The following is a 20,492-nucleotide window of genomic DNA, read 5'->3' as shown; positions in this document are numbered from 1 at the left end:
TAGATTGTCTAAATTCACTGTATAACTGAAGGATGAGTATTACTGTAATAATTTCAAAATGATTTTAAATAATTCTCTGAAACCATAGCTCTACACATCGAATTTCCTGCCCAGCTCTGAGTTTGGGTTTGGTTTGGTTTTGTTTTTTATTGTATTTTTTTCCCTTCTTAATACTTGGAATATAACCATGGTCAAAACAGAAGACAAAAAAGATGTAATCTGTTCTAATTTTTAAAATTAAATTAATCTTCCAGCAGCAAGAAGATCAGAAGGGGAAGATGGAAGCTTGGATCAGGACAGTAAGAAGGTAATGATCAGAAAGATCAAAAGGAAGTAGTTCATTGATCTTTCTTGAAGCAACTGTTTCTAAAACATGTTCATACGTAAAGTTATTTTTTCATATAACTGGAACAATCATTACTACTTTTAGGTCTGTCCAAGAAGATATAGAAAAGCTTAATGTCTCACCTAGACATTTTAGAATCTACATTCTACAGTAAAGAAAAAAGTAGGGATATTGAGATTAAGAGCAATAAGCTCACGGATTTTCACTCAGTCTCAATATATACATTGGTGATTCAGCTAAGCCTGTGAACTTTTACTTAGGGTGCATATTAACATACAAGAAAAATGCTAACAGCAGATTAATTATAAGAAAATAACATAGTGCTTCTTCTAAAGTGGGACATGCTGTGCAGCTTAATTAACAGAGAAACAATCCTCAGCCCAGCTGAAAGTTGAAAGTTTTTAGTAGCTATGATGCCTAAGTCGTCATATAGTCGACTTTTATAATTCGGTAAAGGATGGTGCAAGTTGCAATGAGCATAACATACACTCAGTTCACAAGACTTCCAAGACACGTGAAGTAAGAGAACTGCATTCAGATGTTAAATCCTGAGTCTTGTAACAGGCTTTTACTCTCTCCAGCTAAAGACCAGTTGGCTTATTCTGAAGGGGGATACGGACACCAGAACTAATTCCCCAGATTCGGAGACGCGGTCCCTGTCTCTTACTGCCGGAACTGACAGAGAAAACTTCCCGAGGGGGCTGGAGGGCACAACTGCTGGCTACTCCCGTGAGTACCCCATCCCCTGGCCTGCCCCTGCTGTCGAGTAGGAATGTGGCAAAGGAAGGTGGCCCTGCTGCAGCCCTGTCCACATAGCTCTCAAGTTGGTTTTATGCTTCATTTCTTTATCGTAATTACACCTATTTGTCAGTTTGGTTTGCTATGGCTTGTAAACGTTCAGTGCCTTCAGACTTCAATAGTGAAACCGTATTTTCATATTAGTGATAGAAGCAGCATTGCTTGTATAAAGAAACTGTATTGTCTCTTTGGAGAGCAGAGGTTCCTTACCACAAAAACCTGTCCCTCATTAATACAGAAAAGTGAGTATTTGGTATATGCTATCTATTTTCGGTAGACAGGATGGTAGTGTCAGGCAGATTGTTGACTTGTGCTAATTACTCCTTGATACAAACTATGTATTTTGAATATTGGTAGAGGGATTTCTTCTGTATCGTGATAAGCATAAAGAACACTTTGCTCCAAAGATTAATTTAGGATAGGAAGTTTTTGTTATCACTCACTTTTAAACCTGTAAGTTCACAGAAATCTTCCAGCTGGAATAATGGGGTAATTTTGGTACTAAATACTGGTCTGAAGACCATATGCCCATGGTAGCTGTCAGTAGCAAAAGCATGTTCTACACATTTCTTACTCCACATTTCTGCAAGTCAGGAGGTGAAGGAAATGGTCATCAGAATCAGGTCTGAATTTTGCTTTTAGATTACATAAATGACAGAAAATAGGTTAAATGAATTTTAGCAGGTAACTGTGCCATTCCTCTGCCTGCCTCCTCTACTTTACACCATACAGCAGTAGCAGGTCATCTGGGGTAAACAATTTGGGGAAGCAGTTTTCCAAAAGAATGCATCCAATGCGAGGCATGTCTGGCAGCAGGGCTAGGATGTCAGTCTTGTGGGCATTTTGGTAATGTGATAGCTGGCTCCATCAACTTATATTAAGGAAATTATGGCTTAGCTATGCAAGGAAGAGGAAAAACAGATGCTACAAAGTCTGTCACAAGGCTGTAACAAGATAAAGAGGAAAAACTGTTTTGGATCATCATTCTCACTGGTCTAACTTGAAGGAATTTGATTTCTAAGTCCTCACCAGACATCACATACATGTGTACATGGTGTATTGTAGGATTCCCTGTGCAGAGGAAACCAGGTCTGACCACCTCACACACCTAACATCAATAAGTTGATGCCCAGAAATGAACACCCAAACTTTTCATTGTAATGCGCACATTGGGTATGTTTGGAAGCTCTCTGGAGTTGATATGATGCTTTTCTATGTATGTATTGAGAGAATAGTCCTTGTGCGCAAATTTTAAGTAGGGAGATGTAGCACACCAAGAACTATGTTATACAGGAACAACATATGGTGTCAATTTTTTTCATTAGAATATTGCTATACCTGTCACTCTTCCATACCAGCGTTTCTTTTAGGTTTTTAATTGTCTTGGGAGTGTGTATCTATTAAAACTAGGTATGCAAAACATGATTCACACCTCTGTCAGGGTCTATACCACCTCTGTGCCAATGCAATATAGGTTGTGTAGTTCATTTTCCATTGCTTTTTGTCAGAGTTTCTCTGTCCGTCGTAGAAGTGGGCCCTGTTACCCAATTAGCAGCTACACAGAAATTACATTGAGGAAGTTTTCTTTTCCTGACATTTACACTTCTTTTTTTCCTTTCTTTATGATTTTATTCAGCCGCCTGACTGTTTTAAGACCCACGGACATCCTAAGTAATTCATTCTCTACTCTGTGTTTCCTTATTGAGTTCTGAATGTTTGTCACATGCCCTGTTGGCCATGGAAGAGTAGCTTCTCTGCCTCTTGCACTTGTGGTTGAGAACTCTGACATTTAGCTCCATCTCTGTGGCATAGTCAGTGGGTATCAGAGAAAATAAACTTTTCAGGTATAGGTTTGTTGCCAAGTGGTTACATGCAGAGTGGAGGGGGTTAGCAGGCATCAGACTGTGAATCTCTGGTAATGTGTCCAAACGTAACTGTGCAAACAGCCCTGCATTCATCTGTCCAGCCTCTGAGCAAACCAGAGAAGGGTTATTCTGCTGTAGAAGATATTTAGCCACATTACTTTAGCTGTATGTCCAGAAGAATACACCTAACAACAAAGCACATCAGTATGAGGCTTGTGTAATTAGCAGGCATCTAGAGTGGAGCTTGTATCTCCTTACATCCACCTGTGTCAATGTGTCTTGTTTCTGTATATGTAGGTGTTTAATAGTTAATCATTTACCATAATTCACGATTTTAAGTGTCACATATTTAGGAAAGCAGACATCTAGCAAGGTGTGTAACCCTTGCTGTTGATGTGTCCCTGATGTGCTAAGAGGCAACCTCAGACTATCTAGGTTAGAGTGAATGTCATACTGGAAAAAGCAGGAGCCGTATCCATGCAGAGAGTAGCTGATGTTCAGATAGTGCCTAATTAGAGAGAAATATTGCTTTATCTTGGCCAGTTACTCAAGAAAATTTTCTGTAATGGTACAACTGCTGTTGGATGTGATAATGAGCAGTATGTGGTTGTTGGCTTTTAGTGTTCTATTTTTACTTTGTATTAAAAAAAAAAAGAAGCAAAATAAAACATGTTTAACTTTGTAACTAAGTTCGTGGGAAACAGAAGCTGAGTGAAATACAGTTCCCACTGGAGTCAGTGGGTCTTGCTAGCTTGATTTGGGCTATTTCAACTTTATTCGCCTCTTGGATTTTTTCCAGCCGGCCGCACGATGTCGCTTGTGGCCACAGATGTGGCTCAGCTCTGGCAGCCTGGGAGGCAGCTCCTCAGCTGCTGCGTGCTAAAGAAATTGAATTTCACCCTGATGTTCAACACCAGCATCTTTTTCCAGGCAGGAGCAGAGATGATAGGTTTGTCGCAGATATGTTCATTCTGTCTCACAGGTGTTACACTCTTTGCCCTCTGGTGTCACTGCTGTTCAGATAACAGGCAATGATAAGTTTCTAGTTTCCAAACTGGAATAGCTAAGTGATCCATTTTACTATTCATCACTATGTCTTTGTATCAGACCTGGAAACCCCCTGTGGGGCTGAAAACAAAAGTTCTGCTCGTAGTTTATACCACTTCTCAGATGGTTGATTATGTTTCTAAAACATCTCTTGCTTTTATAGATCATCTTCATTTTACTAGCTAAAGTAAGTCAAGTTTATCAAGCCTTTTTCCTGCGATGAGCTTTCATTGCCCCAGTTACCCAATAGGCCACTGGTCTTGTGGAGTTAATTTAACCTGCTTGAAAACTGATGAACAAGAACAGCACAAAGGATTCCTCCAGGATCTCTTGTCGCTTCCTGAAAATACTGTTATTTCCATATCTTATATGTATCAGGACAGACATTTCCAACTTTTGCGCTTTTTTACACTTATATTAGCAAATCAAGGTCATCTTGTGATTAAGCTATATACCTAAGCCTGTCTCCTTCCCCATCATTTCCAAATTATGAGCTCTCAGCTTAAACAGTAGAAGTTTGGCGTATTTATTAGTCCCCAAGTGCCTGACTTTTCCCATGAATTACTAAATTTTATCCCATTTCTATTACTCTAATGTTCAAAGTTATCCCAGTTCTTTGTGATATCCAAATCCTCCTCTATATTGGCAGTGCTTTATAACTTTGTGTAGACAGCAAAGTTTATTAGCCCATTACTATTTTTGGTGCCCAGATTATTAGTGAAAACATGAGGCAATTTCAACTCTACACCAGTCCATGCTGACACTTTTCTCTATCAGCTCTGCTCAGTTCTCACTACCCATTGCTTACATTTCGTTAATTCCTTACTGAACCTATAATTTCTCTGATAAACTCCATCTTCTCCAGATTTGCCCTTTATTTCATGTGCAGCCAAATACCAAACACTGTAATGTTATCACATTAGATGAAATCCAATAAAATTTATGTTGTGCAGAAGTAATTTCTCTTAACAAAGAAGGCTACCAAGCAAGTCTGGCACTGTGTCTTTAACTTATGTTAAACCTATTAAAATCTATGTGAATATAATTGATTTTCTGTTTACTTTGATGTTTTTGTTCAGTCTTTCCTAGAGTTTTCAGTTGGAAGCAAACTGGTAGCTCCTCATTATCTTTTTCCCCTTTTAAATATAAAAACTATATTTGCTGTTCTCCAATGGTAAGAGGTATTGGACTTGCAATTTGATGTGAGCTTATTGCTCCCTGTTTAAGTACATTAAGTGCTTTGAATTATGTTTCCATCACACCTGTGATTCATTGGCATACCCTTATTCTGTTAGCTTTCCATCCTTGCTCAGTACTCTACCTTTTGTTTCTAAAAACGGAGGTGAAATACTCCTTCAATGTTGGAGCCATACCTAGGTTACCTTTCACCTCTGCTGTGTACTGACATAGTGTAACTCGCTTTTTTTTTCTTTCCCTATTCTCTTTTTATTTGGATAGCTGGAGAACCTTTTGCTATTTGTTTTAATGTCATTTTCAGTGTTTAACTCAGCTTGATTTCTGGCAGTTCTTACTTTATCACAGCACATTGTGAGCTCTTTGCTGATCCATCTTTTGTTTTTTCTTTCTGTATGCTTAATCCTAATCATTTCCTTAAGGTATTTATTAATCCAGTGGGGTCTGGATTCCCTTCCTGCATTCCCCTTTGTCAAAAACATTAACAATCTGTGTCCAGAAAGAAGCATTGTACATCCAGTTCTTTGAGCTAAGTGACTTCTGTGACTCTTTGCATCAATTTATCGAAGTTTTCTGTACTGGAATCAGGAACATTTATTACACACGTGTTCATCTTCTGTTTAATTTAAACTGATTTAGCTTGTCACTTCTATACAGCATTATTTTTATTAACTAAAAACTAATCTGAAACATTTTTTGTCCTTTCACTGACAAAAGAAACTTCCAAACTGTCTTATTAGACTCTCAATATTAAAAGTAAGGCTCTTCAGTAGTTTCATAGTGACCATACACAGTTTCATCACCATATTGCCAATTTTGTCTGTCTTAAAACTTTGTTCCTCTTGAGTGTTTATACTCTCACTGATTTATTTTATTCATTGCCGTATCTTCATTTATGCTTTTTTTCCACTTGAAGCAGTAGAAGAAGTTTTAAAGAAAGCAAAAAAAAAAAAAATTTGTGGAGGTTTTTTTTAGGTGGTAGGATACAGACCCTTCTTTTTTAAGAAACAAAAGCAAAACCAGACCACATACATCATGATTAGAAGTGAGGTAGCTCTAAACTGATGGTATCTTTAATCCCATTTTCAAGTCATGGTTTAACACCAAGTTGGAGGGCAGAAATTTCACAAGCTCTCAAATTTGCTTTGCGTCACGTAGCTGCATAAGGCTTCTGTAATGTGAGTCCCATAGTTCTCTTCATGTCATGCCTGGTAAGGGGAGTGTATCCTGGCATGCTGTTATTTATAGACATTGTCATGTATGGTCATGTACATTAAATATGGAGAAAAGATGAGCATTGCTCAGTTATATATATAATAGAATGTGCATATTGAACTTGTAATTGCTGATTCTGGATGTTTTCTTGAAATCTCTGTTTTAGTAGGCTGTAAAGGATTTACCAAAAATGCAGCTGTATGTTATGTCTTTTACAGGATTTCCATATTCTAAATCTGCTTCTCTACCTGGCTATGGAAAGAATGGCTTACATCAGGTAGGTATACATTTAAATGCATTCTCCAGGCTGTAGTGTATCATAAATAGGTAACTTAGTTGAAAATCTACACAGCATTAACACTTCAGAGGTACTTTCTCTGCCAGCCTTGTCTGACAGATTCATACCCTGTGTGGGTTACAGTTTGTCTGTTTGCAAAAGTAAGACAGACTGAGGCTGCTCCTTTTAACTGTGTGCGTCATGAGCATTAGGAATCTTGATTCTCCTCCCAAAACAAACGAAGGTCCAGAATGTACAGGCTGCACATATTAATAGATCACAGTATAGCTTGAATTAATGATAGAGAGGGTTAGGCCTATAATTAGGCAAGTAATGATCTTAAAGCAAAGGTGGAGCAGCCCACATCCATTGCATTTCTTGAACCGTCTATTCTGTTTTTTTTTCCAGTATGCATGCGTGTGAGTATATATATATGTATATGCACATACACACAGAGACATTGTATTTTTAAGGCAGGGAGGGAGCAATACAGAGAGAATGGCAGGCAGCAATCTAGAAAGCAAAATGCGTAACAAAATTATGATCAGGTCAGACTAGGCATTCTTTTTCTAATCTTTTTTTATAATTTTTAATAAGTCTTTAGGAAAAAGGCATCTTTGACACTGTAGTGTCTCGCTCTCACATCTAGCATTATGGGTTCTTAGTTCATGGCTTATATTTTTGGGTACAAACCTCTTATGGTTAATAGTCATAATTTGGCAATACATAGATGCACGTGCACTTACATTTTGAAGACTGATTTCTGTCTAAATTACATAGACAGGACCTCATTCAAATTCCCTCCTTTCTCCAAAGGAAGATATGAAAGCTGCAAAAGCACATGAGAAGGATTAAACTTCCCCAGTGATAAGAGTCAAACTGCAGGTCCTTGGAAGGAGCTACAAGAAAGCAACTGTCAAAGAGTAGCTAAATGATTTTTTCAGGGACTACTGAAGTGTCCATCCCTTTGAGTTAATACCACAAGACTAATTGTGCCTGCGTTGCTTCAATACCTGACTGCTTGAATTCCTCTCCAAAGGAACCAGTGGCACTGCAACTTGATCAAATGAGATTTAGGAATTTGCAAGGGTCTAGGTAAACCTGTCCCCACCACTGAGTCAACAGCTTTTCTCTGACTTTCCAGAACAGCTGTTACCAGTAACCTGCAGCAAGCGAGGGACCGACTTGCGCCCAGCCGCCGCGCTGGCGAGGTACCCAAGCCATCAGAAGGCTTCACCCAGATGAGGCCAAAGCAAACTCCGTCAGCGGTGGAGTTGGCCACGCTCGTAGGCTGAAGCCATGCAATGTAATATGACATCAGCAGATGGCAGCATTTGTCCCGGCTAAAGGGTCCAACCTCGCAGCCGAAAACTGTAGGAAAGTTGAAAAGGTTGCTTATGGTCGAATCCTTGAGGCCAGAATTCTTCTCAGAATGGATGTCCTCTGTTTGGATTGCAGGTTCATACCAGCTTTTGTAGTTTGATATTTTTAATCAGCCATCCCAGTGCTGTATAAGAAAATAAACCAAAACCAAACACTAAGAAACCTTGCAGGTTATTGTGAGCATAGATGTGCACACCACTGATACCCTAACAGGCAAAAATGAGACTCGAGGAAAATAAAAATCATAAATTGGTGCTTTTGTGATATCCTATAATGTTTTTCATCACAGCATTTGCTAGCAAAGGAAAAAGACAGTGGGTCAAACAAAGCTATGGCATATACACACAGTTCTCCCTGGACTTAATGTCATCAGCAGTGTGAAGCAGAAAGCAGAATGAGACAAATTTCAGTGCAGTATAAATGGTTTGTGATGATGGCAGTAAGACGTCTGCATCACAGGGAAAGGCATGTAGCAATTTCAGTCTTACCTTACTTGAGCAATTAGGGCAAGTTCAAATGAGACTTCATTCTCTTTCGCAAGGATCTGTATTTTGATTGTGTAGTATCAGCTGGTTTTCTTTTTTCTCTCAACAATGTGCAGAGTGGTTTTGTGGTGTATTTTGCTGCTACATTGCTTCTTTCATTCTCTTTCAGCCTGACAATATGGCCCAATACGAAACAGACCAGGAAGCGAGCTGGGGGATGAAAGGTACGTTGTAATATCATTTCCACTCCATGTTTTCTTCCTTTGCAGATACTCATTAACATATTGCCATAAAGGTTACTATTCTGAGATCTTCCCATAGTTCATGTAGTAATGACTGGTCCAAGTAATGACTAGAGACCCAGCTCAGTATCATGTTTATCACAGAGAATCTTCTTTTTATCTAAAAGAACATAAAGGCCTGACTGAAGTCCTGCATCATAAAGTGATGCAACCAGGCTGAGTCAATCCCAGTATCCTCAATATGTAGCAACAGCCTCTGTGGTGGTGGTCTTATATCAAAGAGAGGAAGAAATTTAAGATATTACTCCTTCAAGACCTACCTTTTTTTTAAAAAAAAAAAAAAAGTCCATTGTACTTCTTGTTTGTGCTACAGTGTGGTTAAAATGTACAGAATTCAAAAAGCAGAATTTATTTGCATTCATTTTTTATTACAGTTTAAGTGGACTGTGAACTTAATGTGCAACTTGGGTTGGAATTTTGAAAAGAGCTGAGCAATTTAGCAACATACCTCTACTCATGGGGAAGAGCAGGATTTTGTTTCCAAGACACTTAATCTCGTTTTTAAAATCTTACTCTAATGCTTCACTTCATGCCTCCGTGTTGATACAAGTCTTTGTCTCTTTGTTTGAGTAGTTTAAAGTACGGATTTTGAAACGTAGACTTACCTCTGCTTTCATTTCAGACCATAAAAAGGTCTATGAAAACATATTGGCTATCCTGATTGCATTTAATCATCATTGTGAACAGATGACCTTGTGGTAGTCATATCATATATAGTCATATACTGACCTAACTAGAGTACTCTTGTGCTAGTTTAGATCCAGGAATCATTGTCCCTACATCCGCAAATCATCTTTTATTCACTATCGTTATTCCCACTGCAGTCAGCCCAAGTGCAGGATGTTGGCATCTTGGAATATTGTATTAACTCAATGGTTTTCATATATGTTCCCAAACTGACATGCCTGTAATAATCCATATATTTTAACTATTTTCAGTAAAGAACGATAAGGGCAGGACTTTTGGATGACAGACTGACATAACTCTGCACAAAAGCCTCCTGTAAAAAGAAATTCCCAATTTTGCCAGACATACTCATTGTGTAACCAAGTGGCATCAGGAGATGGATTTTCTGTAATAAGCCTTTGATTTCAAGGACTATTGCTTCGGTAATAGTGTTATAGGCTTTCAGAGCATGGGGGTCAAATGCTTACTGTGCATGCAGTTATCCAACAACTATTGAGAAGAGAGAAATGTAGTAGCATAACAAATTGCTGATGTATCTAAATGTTCCAAAAGAAGCCTATAAATTCTAAACTGTGAACCTATTCTCATTCTCTTGCAGAATACAAGGTAAGAAGGGCTTTTCCAACACTGGAAGAACAATCAGATTCAGCACTTCCTAGCAAGGTTACATGTGTTCCTTTTTTTATTTTATTTTGTTAATTTTTGTCCCAGTGAAATATTTGTCAAATCAGGATGCAAGTATGTACCATTTAAATTAGTAAGTTCCCCACATTTCTACACATCAGAATCAGATTTGGCTGGAGTTCATATGCTCTTGTCTTTTTAACAGATTTATCCTTATGAAACACTTATTGTAACAAACCGAGTTCGTGTGAAATTGCCTAAGGATGTGGACAGGACCAGACTGGAGGTAGGAATGATATTTACTTGATGACTTTGCAAGTCTTTGTCCTGTTTGTTTACCATCTTAGATATTCCTGTGACCAAGTAAGAGCAATGAGAGAAGAGAGACCAGAGGAATAACATTATATATTGTATTTTATTTGAAAACACTGGTATGTAGGCAATTTAATGAAAAAAGAATAACCAAAAACCTGGCAAATGTCTGACCAAATAGTGTTTTACAAAGATACTGATAAAACTCATTAGTTGGATGATTATACAGGATATTGAAAGTTGGAAAGGGGAAGGTGAAACTTGTTTTTTTTAATTCCTGTAAAAAACATCCTCCTAGAATAACCTGAGTATGATGAAAAAGCTCTATCCTGCAAATATGTGGATCTGTGTTTCTGCTCCATTGTCTTATTCAGCCTCTCCTTTGGCTGTGTGATCCGTGATCACTCTGCTACATATTTGCTGTAGCATCCACCTCTCTCAAAGAGTAGTAGCATAGGCTGGAAAAATACAGATATAATTTATTATAAAGGAAAGCTTAGTTTCCAAAGGCCAAATCCTGAAGTTGATGTTCAGGTAAAATTCATGAGGTTGATTTTTTTGACTGAGTAATGACAGGACTTAATAAAGACTCAACTAAATTATTAAACTAATATATCTTTGTGTGAATTACTATTAAGAAGAAGAGATAGTTCAATAAAAATTATGTGATAACAGTATTGGACTTCTGGGAAGATTTATATTTGAATAATTTTGTTGTATTTTTAACTTGATAATGTGACAAGAAAAGAAGAAGCTTTAATATTAAAGCAAAAAAAGAAGAAAAACTATGAAGTAGCAGAAAGTTCCTCATTAAAGATCAATTTTTTAAAAAAAAATCATTTACCAAATTCTTATACATGTAGTATATTTTGGAAATGGTGTTATCTTCTTAAATACCTCAGTGCGCTTGTCGCTTGATTACCCAGCAAGTGGTATTGATTTCATTTTAAGGAAAAAAGAGCCTCAAACATGTGCTGTTTTACTCCTGGGATATAACAAGGCATGATAGCAATAATAAAAAGCATAATGAGTCCAGAAAAAGGAGCAGAGAGTTGGAGGGATACTCATCTGGACACATCCTATACAGGATTCTTTTATATATATACATGTGTGTGTGTGTATTAAAGAACAGAGTCTTTGTTTAAACACATCAGACTGGTCTGAATAGCAAATGCAGCTCCAAATTGCTTTTTTAAGACAACATATAGTTTGCTTTGGATGGATCATGCCTGTCCTGGCTGCCATTACCCGTAACTCATACACTGTCCTCAGCTGGGATCGCTGTTTGTTTAACATTGGAGTTGCTCAGTCTGCCTCGCACCAGGTGCAGCCCAGTGCCTGATGGCTCAAGGAGCCTGACTACTTCAAAGATCTCACAGAGGTTTGCAAAAAAAGAACAATAAACAAGATCTGCTTCAAACCTGCACCAGAAAAGTGATAAGGGGACCAGACTGATCCTGCTGATTGCTGCACTATGTTAAACATGTGTGTCTGCAGGAAGGACTCCTTTGTAGACCATCTTACATTTATTAGGGATTGGTAGTTTTCTAAACAATTAAATTAGCAGCATTTTAATAGGATTATAACTACTGGAAAATCAGAGACAGCAGCTCATCTACACATTCAAACCATATGCAGAATTGAGCGACAGGCACAAACTGTTGCCTTCCCTGCCGACCCCTTCCCCTCTTCCCTGTCCCTTCCTTCTGCATTACAAGATTGCTGGAAGTAAGTAGGTTTGCATAGAAAAGCAGTTTATCATTATTTCCTCTTGTGGTAGAAGAAGACGACGACTGTGACTTAGTTGCTGACTTGTGCATTCAGCAGATTTCAGGCTTAGGCAAGACCCAAGACTCAGGGAGCCCAAGACTACGAGGGTGTGATTCACTGCTCACAGATCTCTATGAGGCAAGTCCTCTTTCCAAGCAGAACTGGTTGCTGGCTGATCTTCTGTTTTCATCCTGCACAGCCAATGTCACTTTTGAAAGGGCTGGATTGTGCCTACAGAAATGGTGAAGGTGATAGCACTGCTAAGCCCATGTATTATCCAAACTGTAGAGTGATTTATCTAGGAAAATCTTTTAAGAAAAAAATCCATGTTCTAATATTCCAGTTTTATTCTGATCAGTTTTATGGGCTGAAGCCTCACCTTGCTCTTGCTGCTGCAAATCAGAAGAAGCTCATGGGAGTGATGGCTGTGGACAGGGTATGGGAGCTGTCAGGGAAAGGAGACCTAGAACCGTTTTGTTTTATATCAACTATCAAACCTGAAAGCAGTCTTAATGTGTACAGTATGATTAGAATATCTCACATGTGGTGTTTCTGATTTCCTGGTCTACTTAGGAGCAATAAGGTGGCTAAATCTGCATGAGCTGGATATTTAACAGCACTCTTGGCTTGAAGTGGGCTCCTGTTTGTGAAACAGAGTTTGTTGTAAACTTTCACTGATCCAGCATAGATGTCATGGAAAAGGTGCTGCTGTTTGTCTCTGATTCCGTCTTCCAAGGGAAGTCTCCTACACTGAGTGTTTCTATCATGAAAAATGAACTCAAGCATTAGCTCCTTTGGTCAAATTAAGGGAGGTTGCAATGGAGGCCTCGGCTAATGGTCGAGGACCACAGGAGGGTGGGGTTTTAATGGGTGGTAGTGTTTTCCTAACTTTGCTCCCATTGTGAGTGTTTTTTAGATTACACTGTTGTGTAAGAGATTTATTTTAAGGATTATAAAAAATATTTTCTTGTAAAAATACATATTTTTCTAAGCCCAAGAGATATCTAGAGATTAGGAAGGACTCAACTGGTAATAAATGCATTCAAATAATAGGAATTCTTTCTTCAAAAGCACATATATCTAAGCGTAGAAATACTTGGCATGTTTTTGTTTGCTTGTTCTAACTCAGCAGTGAGGCAGAAGTACCCAGTTCCTTGTGCTCTTCCAGGAGGTGTTTATGCCAACAGTGAACTAATACATGCAGCATTGAGAACTAGTTATAATAAACGACCTGCTGATTTTTAAGTACATTACTGGCACTCTGGCTTTTGAATGAATAGCCTGGATCTTTGTTTAGCGCAAGCTGATTAGAAATGTGAGGAATTTACACTAGATAAGGATTTGGCCCAGGAAGTTTTTTAGAAGTTTCTCTCAACCTCAGTGCTGTTAATTCTAATGTTAGATGAACGGACCAGCGTTCCTATGGGCTATTCTAACAGGAAACAGTGAAGAACAAATTAATTTAGATAATGTTGCAGAACAACAAAGCAGTAGCACAGGATTGGATTATACAATCTGGGTGAAGAAGAGGAATTGCACCCTCACTGCATCTGCAGATGACAGAAACTTGGGGGAACAGCAGTTGATGCTCAGGTGAGCAGAGCTTCCATTCAGAGGGACCTGGCCAGGCTAGAGGAATGGGTCGACGGGGACTTCATGACGTTCAGTGAAGGTAAATCCAGATTCCTACACTTGTGACAGAATAACACCATCATCACAAGATGGAATGAACAGCTCCGCAGAAAAGTACCTGATGGTCCTGATGGAAAACAAACTAAACAGGAGTCAGCAGCTCACCTTTGCAGTAAAGGGATTATAGAGGAAAACATACCCCTCTCTGAAGTAGGCACTGGAAGGCCAAGAGGCAACAGTCACAAGTTGCAGGAAGGGAAATTACAGCTATGTATAAGGGAAAAGTTCCTCACTGGGGGAGTAGTGCACTGGAACAGGGTTGCCCGAGAAGTTGTGGAGTCTCTATCTCTGGAGGAGTGCAAAACTGACCTGGACAAGGCCTTGAGGAACATGGTCTAATTTTAAAGTTGGCCTTGCTTTGAAGAACTCTGTAAGTCCTTAATTTGCTTAGGTTGGTATAGTCTGTGAAGATGAAGCCTTAACATAATGTAATTACAAAATAGGATTATTTGGTGCTCTTTCTGCAATAGCGTTTGAAAAAACACATAATTTTATCCATTTTGGAACATTTTATCAAAAGGATCATTTTATTATGCAGAAGCTTAAATATAAGTGTCCTGGAGCAAATTTCCCTATTTTGGACAACTTAAGTCCTGAATTTCCATGGACTGACATCACCTTTGGATGATACACATTAGCACATCCCTTACCTGCTGCTTTCCCAGTGGTATTCCATGTGGCCTGGTTTTTTTTTCCAAAGGAGCTTATGGACACTTTTGAAAAACTTGATACCTCTTTTAAGTATTTGAATACCTTTTATGATTTAGGCCTTGGGGTCCTAAAAGCATGCACTTGGTACTTTTATCTTAGATTGAATATTGTTTAACTATTGTTCAGTCACAACAGCGTGGTTCAGTGCTTGCACATTCAAATTGATGGTTCATCCCCAACTGCATAGATGTTGATTTATTTTTTCCTCCTGAAGTTGCTTTTATCACAGAGTATACGATTTCTTTCGTGGTCACAGGCTGGTAGTTTTGAAAGCCAACATAGTTAGAGTCTTCCATTTGGAAACCATCTTTCAGTGTTTTCATTTCATTTTCTTATCTAAATGTATCTTAGTTTCTTTAGCCTTTTCTTTTGAATGTCAGAGAGTTAAAAGCATTATGCATTCATGCCTATCGAATGCAGTAGAAAGTAAATGATTCCACTTTTGTTTGAGCCTGTTCACTCTTTGTTTAACAAGGATACACTGAAACAATTGCTAACGAAAAAAATATTCTGGAATGTCGAGTAGCAAACCTTCATCTGCCACCTTGTTCTTTTGTAAACAGAAATGAGAGATTTAAACATGGGTGCGGTCTTGTTTGAACAGAGCACTCACATTAATTCAAACATGCTTTTCCTCCTGAAACTGCTTGTCTGGATTTGTTTTAGGGATGACATTTTTTCCACTAGTTTTTATTCAACGATCACCCTGGGTTCTAGCCATTTGGGCTGCAACCATTTTAGGACTGGTTTCCAGTAAGTGAGCCTGAATTTGTAACAGCCCCAGCTCCTAGATGTCGTTCATACAAGTAATGTTGCATGTCCCCCCTCCTCTGGAGCTCAGATGGGGAAAATCAGAGCAAAACTGAATACTGTGTGTTTTAACATAGAGAAATGCAGTTTGTAGTTTGGGGCTGGATTTGAGGTTACGGGCTTACTTCACGATGAAGCTCATAACCTGGAATGAAAAAATGCAGGTCACTGATTTCAGTGGAACTTCACACTGTTTAACTTGAAAAATGTTTGTGTGGTGTTTCTTATTCTAGGCATATGCTTGTGTTGTGATCGGTGCTGGATGTCTATATCAGTTTTCAAAGCCCTTACGAAAGGAGCCATTATAAAATGAAAATATGCATTAGAAATTATGTGATATGCATGAAAGCTAATTCCTATGAGAGTGGAAACACTGTGGGAGTGAACGGAGGTTAGTTGTGGAGCATTCATATTACAGATCCACTAAAGCCCAAACTAAGGGAAACTGAAAAATCTCTTTTAAGAATAAGGTATTTTTTACCTAAATCAAATTACATTTTTAAAACTCAAAATCTTCTATATATTTTCATAATCCATTATGGAGTCATAGTTTTAGTTTTATTTATTAGTTATTTTCTTAATTATATAATGTTTTTATCAGTAGTCTGCTGAAGGCAATTACTTATGTCATTGTCATATGAAAAAGCTCATTTGGTTGAATGACAGAATGATGGTACAGGTTATCCTCGGAGGTGTTCTATGTGTACCACTTCATAGGCAATATATTGATATCCCTGAGAGAAATACTTGTATCTTTTCAGCTTCTTGCATATTTATGGATGACTCAGCTGGGGAAAATATTGAATGTACAATGCTACTACAGAATATTTTGTGCGTGACTTGTGATATTTCACAAGAGATTAGATTGTCCATACCCCACAGTAGTAGTGCTGAGTGGAATGCAGCTTCTCTGTGAAGTTTCATGATGCCCTGAAATACCAAACAAGATATATCCACAGATCCAGGAGCATTGTATGGATGCTTGGGGTGACATCGGCACAGGGAAGGGTTTCAGACCCCTTTCCTCACTGCTTCTGTTACGCTACTTCTCCTAGGAGCCTTTTTGGGGACCCACGTTGCTATGTGGAAGCAGAGGAGAGAGAGGGATCTATGCCTTCTGCCAAGGCTCAGTTGCACAAGTGCTCCAACTGTTCAGTGTTGTGACTAAGTTCCCTTGTCTAGCATAACCACAATTGTAGCACCTACTGCCTCATCCCCTCATCAATGGAGCTGCTGTAGTTATCTTTTGATACCTGAAGTTCATTAGGTGGCAATTCATGCCATTTCTTAACTTTTCCTCTCCTATTGCATAATTACTTAGTAGTTTGAAATATTTATTGAGCATGAAGCTTAACTGCTCCATAGATGAGCATAACGTTGAATACTCCCTTGGGAACACGGCACATGGCTAATTACAGCTTTGTAATTAGCCATGCAGTAGGCTTAGAAGAAACCTCTGAAAAGCCTGCTGAGCCCCAGCAGTGCAACAGAAAGAAGGGTGAGGAGTGCAAACCTTGTGAAAGCAAAATGAGGATTCAAAATTCAACAGATAAAAGAGAAAATTTTCCAGGAAATTATGATTGGGCATCCGAAAGCAGTATTTGGGCTAACTTTGAGAGGCACAGCAGAAGGGAATGGAGCGGGAGGGAGAGGAAAAAAACTGGAGAAAGGAGGCGGCTATTATTGTTCCAAATGTTGAGATAACTTCTAACATCCTAAATCCTAATACAGGAAAAGACTATGTCCCACCAGCAAAGCCTCTGCACTACCCTAAAGAGCTAAGACTTCGTTATTTACATGAATGCTTACTTACCTGTGAATAAACCTTTCCCATTAAATCCCACTTATTTTGAATAGTTTGCATTTTGAAGTCTCGGGAAAGATCCTGTAGCTTTTACTTCTGGATTTTGTGGATCAGAGGTTGGAAGTGTTCCAAGGACTCTGAACAAAAATGAATTGAAGTGAACAGCTATTTAAAATTACACTCTATAAAACAGAGTGCACAGTAGTGCTTCAGAGAGAGAGTAGCTGTAAGATTCACTATGGATTCAAGCAAAGGCAATGTAATGCTCAGCTGTCATTTCTTGTGAACATAACATAACAAAAAGCAAAAGAGAAACAAACCTGAGGTTTTAAATGACCTCTAGGAATTATGACTTTGATTTTTCTGGTCTTCAACTCATCACCTCCTGCCATCCACTGTGTTGGTTTATTGGTTCAGTATTGACTCATGAGGAAGTATGATATCCTCTGAATTTCCTACATCAGCAGGTTTTCATATGAGGACTCCCATCCAATTACTGACACAGAATAAACATGCTTGTGCAGCATGACCTCGTCACAGCTTCCTGCAGTACGGCTGTAGGTTAATTGTAATTTTCCCTTCCTGTCACTTATTCACACTAATGCCATGTTCCTAGGTATTAGTTTTGAAGATCTCAGAACTTCATTAAAAGCAGTTATTCTGAGGGAAAACTCATTGAATTAAATAAACATTATAACTCTGTTTAGAATTATTAGTGACTTTTTAGCAGGCCACAGAAAAATAGACAAGCCTTATTAATTTACAGCGAGAAGCATCACTTCTTTTTGAGATAACGCTGTGGAGCAATTGAATGTGCAATTAATTACTCTTGTTCTGAGAGACTCAAAAATGAGCGCATATCTGTACCATTCATTTTAATGATCGTGTTTTGTAGAGCATGAGGATTTTCCATTATAGTGGTTGCATTGCAGTAGAGAGATTTAGCTCAGCCCTTGCTTAGTTCTGTATATCTTAATAAGAAACATTTGCGTTTTAGTTATTCCGTTGTGCATTTGTATGTTTGAGGAGAGGTAGCTACATAATTACAGCATGGTGTGGTGACCCTTCTTACACAGTGCTATGTCCTATAAGCAACATCCAGGTGAGGGACTACAGCAGCAGCATTTGGTTCCCAAGCTGCAGGCCACGTTCAGGCTTCCCAAAGTGAGATCCCAGTGTTGTGATCCAATATCTGTAATCCAGAATGCTGGCAGCACAGGAGACAGATTCTGCTTCTGGAAACACCACTCTTCTCTTCCATACAAATCCACTGCTGTGAGCCATGGACACATCTGGTGGATCCTCAGCCCTTTACTGAACTTGAGTCTCGCTGTCTTTTTCCGATTTCCCATGCAAGCTGACACAAAAGGCTATCCAGAACAAAAGATTGAGCACTATTGACTTTACAAACCTCAGATTAATACAATTTTATCAAAACAACAGGATGCAATAGTCCTTTCTAGTGTGGCAATTTCACACTTAAATATATCCAAAATGCTGATGTTCTGATGCTCCGAGATTCAGTATAGCAGTCTTATTAGTGAAGAACCATCTTTAAACTGTTTATCTTATCTTTTAGAAGGTTTTCAGGTAGCATCATGTTAACATCACTCTGCAACTTCCAAACTGAACTCACTTAAATATAGTCAGTTCAGAGTGTGGGCAGAAAGGGACCTTAATCTGGTCCTCTGTACTCTCCTCAGAGTTTGCAATGTGCCCAGCTTTGCCGTTGATGCAAAGCAGAGAAGCAGATTGAGTTAAGCTGCCTGAATATGGCCAAATTGTCACAAAGGGAATTAAGAATTGGTTACTGGCACACTGTAAAACACCCAGACTTCCTATGTAAACAAGGCCAACACTAGTAAAAAAAAGGGAACAACTATTACTTTTACTAATAATTTTGGCCATTCCTTTAATGGCCCAATGATGCACTATTAACATAGCTGGATATTTTAAGCTGATCCAGTCCTAAAAAAAAAAAAGTCTTGTTCTTAGCCTTGTAAAGCATGGCTTTACACACACATCTTCTCTCATACCTCAAGATTAATATCTTCCCTATTTTTTTTCACATAATTTTCAATTTCACTTCTTTTGTTTGACTAATTAGACAAGGTAATGCTTCAGTTAAGACAAATTAATATTCAAATAGCTGAGAAGAAAGTTAAATCAATCTAAGATTTCTTAGAGGTGCATTTTCTCTGCCTTTGTTTGGGAAGAGCTTAAAGCTCTTAGGTCTTAAAACTATAAGGTTTAGGAAAGTCCCAACAATAGTGCAGACAAAATTTAACATCACACATACAAAGAAAAGTATGAACATAAACTTCCCACACAGGCCTATTCCCATGGTGTTTAGACCCTTCAAATACTTGTAGACATTTACCATATTTTCCCTTAGTCATCATTTGGCTAAGCTTATACATACTTAGGCCTTTTAGTCTTTCCCCATAAATCAAACTCTGCAACCCATGATTACTTCTGTTACTTTTATCTGAAGCTTTGCCAGTTTGATGACATCTTTCTGGGATCAAGGTTTATTCCAAAATTTGCAGACAGAACTGTAATCACTGCTTCTTCTAGGGTCAGTCCCGAAGCTAGAGCCCATGATGCTTAAGAAAGGGATGGTGAAATTTTCTGAGATGCAGAGAAAACAGTGGGAATTACGCAACACTGGGTACAGAGTGGTGTCCTCAGAGAGGATTCAGATCAGAGGGGAAGTGTTTGCTTCTACTAGAATTACTTTTGTGTGTGGATAATGCAAGGAGATGGAGAAGAAACTTTGCCAATATTGCAGTCTGATTGTTAGTCCTTGAGATGAGGGACAGTATGTGGAGGAGAATTAAAAGCAAAGAAACTGTCTAGTGGAATGGGAAGTGGAAATAAATGAACTCGTGGTTTCCCTGTCTCAGTCTCTGCTACTGCATCCCTGGTCTGGAAACTCTGCTTTTGGACCAGATGGCAGCAACTGAGAACTTCTGTGAGAAAAAAAAAAAATGGTGCTGGTGTAAAAGAAAACTTACATAATTATAAAACTTAGTATAATTAGAAAATGAGTGCACGCAAGGAATGAAGGTGATGAGGTTTAACAAGGCCAAGTGCAAGGTCCTGCACCTGGGTCGGGGCAACGCCCGATACCAGTACAGACTAGGGGATGATGTGATTGAGAGCAGCCC

At 38.6% G+C, this 20,492-nt stretch overlaps 1 protein-coding gene across 1 annotated transcript in view; it reads left to right on the top strand.

Annotated features, from left to right (window-relative positions):
- LOC104160060 (actin-binding LIM protein 2-like) overlaps nucleotides 1-13,898 on the top strand; it is a gene marked incomplete at its 3' end in the record, with an annotated part of 101,621 nt that extends 87,723 nt beyond the window's left edge. Inside the window, exons 15-22 of the mRNA XM_009698118.1 lie at nucleotides 255-307; nucleotides 928-1,075; nucleotides 6,684-6,742; nucleotides 8,780-8,834; nucleotides 10,198-10,262; nucleotides 10,429-10,509; nucleotides 12,649-12,741; nucleotides 13,708-13,898. Coding sequence (XP_009696420.1) covers nucleotides 255-307; nucleotides 928-1,075; nucleotides 6,684-6,742; nucleotides 8,780-8,834; nucleotides 10,198-10,262; nucleotides 10,429-10,509; nucleotides 12,649-12,741; nucleotides 13,708-13,898 — 745 coding nt within the window. The remainder of the gene's footprint in view (nucleotides 1-254; nucleotides 308-927; nucleotides 1,076-6,683; nucleotides 6,743-8,779; nucleotides 8,835-10,197; nucleotides 10,263-10,428; nucleotides 10,510-12,648; nucleotides 12,742-13,707) is intronic.
- Between the last annotated feature and the right edge of the window lie 6,594 nt (nucleotides 13,899-20,492).

This window comes from Cariama cristata, unplaced genomic scaffold (assembly GCF_000690535.1).
Source record: "Cariama cristata isolate BGI_N322 unplaced genomic scaffold, ASM69053v1 scaffold5164, whole genome shotgun sequence".
Lineage (NCBI taxonomy): Eukaryota > Metazoa > Chordata > Aves > Cariamiformes > Cariamidae > Cariama > Cariama cristata.
The sequence above is the reverse complement of the archived record's forward strand: the minus strand, read 5'-3'. Positions and strand labels throughout refer to the sequence as shown.